The sequence below is a fragment of the Pteropus alecto genome, unplaced genomic scaffold (genome assembly GCF_000325575.1).
Source record: "Pteropus alecto unplaced genomic scaffold, ASM32557v1 scaffold45, whole genome shotgun sequence".
Taxonomy (NCBI): Eukaryota; Metazoa; Chordata; class Mammalia; order Chiroptera; family Pteropodidae; genus Pteropus; species Pteropus alecto.
In genome coordinates, this window is record NW_006442491.1 from 4,472,423 (window position 1) to 4,477,490 (window position 5,068).

The 5,068-nt window shown below is 43.3% G+C and overlaps 1 protein-coding gene across 1 annotated transcript in view; it reads right to left on the minus strand.

Annotated features, from left to right (window-relative positions):
- Positions 1 to 2,557, minus strand: part of PET117 (PET117 homolog) — a 3,853-nt gene extending 1,296 nt beyond the window's left edge. Inside the window, exon 1 of the mRNA XM_006921561.3 lies at positions 2,351 to 2,557. Coding sequence (XP_006921623.1) covers positions 2,351 to 2,446 — 96 coding nt within the window. The 5' untranslated portion in view covers positions 2,447 to 2,557. The remainder of the gene's footprint in view (positions 1 to 2,350) is intronic.
- Between the last annotated feature and the right edge of the window lie 2,511 nt (positions 2,558 to 5,068).

A 5,068-nucleotide genomic window follows, 5' to 3' on the forward strand; every position in this document is an offset into this window, starting at 1 on the left:
TTCCTATCCTGTGCTCCTTACACCATGACATACCTACACACCCACCCAAAGCCCTCACTGTCCACTGAAATCGTTCTACACCTACCTCTGAAATCCTGCCCTGCCTTTTCAGATACTTTAGCACATGCTTAGGATCTTGTTCTCCATTCATTTGCTATCTTTCTCCAAATTTCAACGTCTATGCTCATTGCCTCCCACATCCTTCCTGTGACATCCACTCAACGAATCATTACTAACCATTTATCTTTCTACTAACCATTTCTCTTACTAATCACTAAGACATGTTTGTTTACTATTCCGATATTTACAACTCTGGCTTCTCATGTAAGTACTACTTGTTTTGCTGGGTTCCTGAGAGGATTAAAGATGATGTACACAAAGTGCTTAGAACAGTGCCTGGTATGTGATAGACAGTCAAGAAACAATAAGGAACAACAATCATTATTTTATTTCTTGCTTCCTTGAACCTTCCAACACATCCACTGTCAATCATTTGGCCAATTCTTTCCCTCTGTATAAAGTCCACAATGAATGGATGTAAGATAAATATTGGCTATCCTAGTCAATCTTCATCTCTGACTTCCAAATATCTAAATCTTCTTGTTCTTCCACTCTCTAACAGTGGTTCTCAACTCTTGCTACATGCATGTTAGAATCTTGCTACATGCATTCTGAGATGGAGCTGAGGGCTTTGTTTTCTTTTTCAGCTCCCCATCCTCACCTTGCCCCAGTCGTTTTTAAAGCATACCTAAGACAGATGCCTACCGCCAAGAAATTCTGATCTAATAGATCTGGAGTAGGGCCCAACCTCACCTGCATTATAAAAACTTCCCAGAAACACTGGATGTGTAACTAGGGTTCAAAACCAAGCTCTAACTCAGCTCTATCCGACACTTTTTGAAAATTCCAATTCACTGACCTGAGCAGCATCTGACAGACCAGCCTCTACTCCAGCAGTCTCGAACCTTTTTGGCACCTGAGACCAGTGTTCCTATGTGAATCTAATGCCTGATGATCTGAGATGGAGCTGAGGCAGTGATGCTAGCGCTGGGGAGCAGCTGCAAATACAGACGAAGCTTCGCTTGCTGGCTCACCACTCACCACCTGCTGTGTGGCCCAGTTCCTAACAGGCCACGAACTGGCACTGGTCTGTAGCCCTGGGGCTGGGGACTCCTGCTCCACTCCATATCAGATTTTCTCAGGATCATCATCTTTTCCTTCTCTGAGGAGGAAGACTCTATACCAAAAGTACCCTTAGAACACATGCTTTAATCCCAAATCTCTGATTTTTTTCCCCATGCCTCCTCATTATTAATCATCCCATTCCCTCCTCCCCCAAATTCTTGTAATCATCACAGGCTTCTTGTCTGATTTCCACAGACTGGGAACACCAGGACAAAGATCTCATCTGCTTCATCTCTGTACAGTGAGCACACAGCACGGTCCAATGCAAGAAATGAGTTTACTATTGATTCATCCAGTTCACTGCTTTCACCCTTGGCAAACTAGGCTCAACCAATAGCCACGCCAAGGTGTTCTCTGAGAGTTCACCAACGACCTAGCTCTTGTTCTCACACTGAACATTTAGCACTGTTTTGAATCATTTATAGCCCAAGGAGAGGCTATGCTTCCTTATCTTTGTTTCTCCCAAAGTGCCTAGTGCTGTGCCTGGCACATAGTGATAAATCATTAAATGTTGGACAACTTAAATAAATTTGGAGGCCAACATCGCTATCGTTCCCAGAATCTTTTTTTCAAAACAAACTGCTCTTAAAAAAAAAAAAATACAAGCACCTCACCAAAATACCTTGGCCAAAGGCACGAAGGCGGGTACAAGGAGGCCTTCTTCATCGTGGCGTTAAAATAGTATTAGCATTTTAACCAAGTAAGATCCAACCTTGGGCCTGGGACTGGAGAGAGGCGGGTAACAAGCTGAATGCACTCCAAGAAAACCCTTTCCCCTCCTCTACTTTCTAGAGGCCTCAGTAAGATGCTAAACGGTCATATCACTGCAAGCTGGCTGTAACTTGAAAACGGTACTGCTGACTATCCTACGGGTGCGCGTTCACCGGAGCCAAGCAACTTCAGCAGGGAGGGCCAGGCTCCCAGACGCCGGCCAGGAGGGGTTGGCCTGGGCCCAGAGGTCACACGCGGCCGCCGGGGCTGCAGCGCTCAGAGCTCTGCCGGCGGCTGCCCGGCCGCAGTCGCAAAAACCTGAGGGTGCCCGGCTGGGCCGCGAAGGAGAGGAGTAGGGAGAAGACCAAGAGGAGCGAGGAACCACTCAGAGAGACCAGAGAGCCCGAGGCCGCTGCCGCGTGGGCCGCAGAAGAGACGGTCACGTGACACCGACCTGCTGGTCCTGTCGCTGTTTCACATGCACGCCGACCACGGTGGCCACCGTCAGCACCACCGAGAGGCCCAGCACCGTCTTCGAGCTCCTCGACATCCCCGCGCGGGGCGCCGCGGCCTCCCCCTCCCACTCGCGCGAGGCCTCAAGGCGGCCGCAGAGAGCGTCGCTGCCTGCGCGAGCCAGGCCGTACACGTCGAGTGTGGAGTCCCAGCCGCCGCCAGGCGCGAGCAATCGAGAGCCGAGCGCCAAGCGGCGCCCCTATTCCACTGCAAGCGCGGCTTGGAGTGGGAGCCCCGGGACCGGAGGGATCCACTCCTTACTTTGCGGGCGGCCGGATTAAGACACTCTCACTTAAAATTCTAAAGAGCCCCAGCCCAAAGCTGGCCCCAGCACCTTGCTGGGTGGGGATGGGGTGGGGAGACCCATGCCTGAACCACCTCATTTTGTCCCCCCCACCAGCGACAGGGGGCATCCTGTGGGCGGCGCGGGATTCCCACTAGGGTACCTTGCTGTCTCAGGTGATTTACTCCATACTAGCTTCATCAAACGCAGCCTTTATTGTCCCCTTGGCAGGGTAGGTAACACCAGGAGATGGAATTTTGCTAGTTAAACGTAGACACTGTCAGCAACTTTTTCACCTTGACGTTGTGGGGTGGCTTCTCAGAGTCTGATTTTTGAAATTGAAAAACCTGGCTAAAGAGCATGCTAACTGGACAGCGATACCTCCTTGCCTCCTGATATGAAAAAAAACTGGTCACCTAATTGCCCATGTAATCCTTAAGAGGTCACTTTTACACCCTTAGAGCCTCAGTTTCCGCTATCTCTAGGACAGTTCCTGAGCCCAAGTCTCTAGGAACATAAATGATGGAATAAAGTAGCCTGTTGAGAATAGCGGAAAGTACTTTCAAAAGACGTAGAAAGACGTTTGGCTTTCTAATGAAGAGGTATTATCAAGTTATTCTTTCCCACTAGAATTTACAGAGAACAAACTTCTTCCTATGGAAACAACTATGTACGATATTGATTTAGGCTCGGTCTTGGTTATTCTCTCCCAAGGTCTTCGACATTCATCTCTGTAGTACTTTGCTCTTCCAAGCCTCTTATGCAAGCATAAATGGCACGATGTGCTATTGCTCTTAAGAAATGTAATATAATAAAAATTTTAATAATGAAAAAATTTTAAATACCCTTTTCAAATGTTATTTTGTCTGAAGCAATTTTTTTTTTTTTTAGCAGGGGGAATGTACCACTGAATTGGAAAACGGGGTTCATGCCCTAACAGACCTTGGAGTCAAAAGCAATTTAATTCAGGTTGTATCTGCATATTCTCTAAAGAAAAAAAAATACATTAGACTGGTTTTTTTTGCTAATAGTAAACTCCAGATACTCTTTCCATCTAAGTCAGTGAGCCTTCAACATAGCTATATATCTTTAGAAGGTACCCCAGAGAGTCTGATGGTCTTTCATTCTATCATGATTAATTTTTCAACTTGCCTTCTTGAATGTTTTATTCTACTTTTAAAAAATCTTTTATGTGTTAACTGTCAAATTAAAACATGGATTATCTGTTTAAATATTTATAAAACCTAAGCAGAATGTTTTGTGTGATTATTGTCTCATAAATTACTGAGTTGTGAGAAAATGACTGCATACCATCAAACATTGAAACCAACTTTTTTTCCTATTAATATAATTTCCATCTACTATAAGTACATTTTTAAGTGTTTGGAGTGTGTTTGAACAAAAGCAGTTTTCTGGGACAACTTAAAGAGTCTCTACTAATGAACATATTTTCAAATAGAAAATGTCTAGACTTGCTGATTGACTTTTTTTCCCAATAAACTTTTTGAAAATTTTTTTTTATTTTTATAACATATTTGGCATATGTTATTATATTAGTTTCAGGTATACAGTGTGGTGATGAGAGATCTATATAACTCCCAAAGTGATCACCACAATAAATCTATTATTGACTACATTCTTTATGTTATACTTTATATCTCTGACTATTTGTAACTACACATTTGTACTTCTTAATCCCTTTGCCCCAATACCCTCCCATCTGGTAACCCTCAAAATATCCTCTGCATCTATGAGTTCGTTTCCATTTTTTTGCTGTTGTTCTTGTTGTTGTTTATTTTGTTTTTAGATTCCAAATGTACATGAAGTCATAGGGCATTTTTCTTTCTCTATCTGATTTATTCTATTTAGCACAATACCCTCTAAGTCCATCATGAAATACCTTTTACTGTGTGTGTGTCTTTACAGTCTGTGTGTGTCTTTTAATCTGAAGTAAGTCTCTTATAGACTATATGTAAGGGTACTGTTTTCTTATCCATTCGGCCACCCCATCTTTTAATTGGAGTGTTTGATTCTTTTTCATTTGAAGTATTTGTTGATAGATACATAATTGCTGCCATTCTTTATTTATATTTTTGATCCTTATTTCTTCTTTTTCTTAAAGAAGTCCCTTCAACATTTCCTGTAATACTGGCTTAGTGGTGACAAACTCCTTTAGCTTTTTCTTATCTGGGAAACTCTTTATCTGTCCCTCAATTCCAAATGATAGCTTTTCTGGGTAGAGTAATCTCGGTTGTAGATCCTAGGTTTTCATCACTTTGAATACTTTGTGCCAAGTCCTTCTAGCCTACAAAGTTCCTATTGAGAAGTTGCTTTTCTCTTGCTGCTTTTAAGATTCTCTCTTTGTATTTAACATTT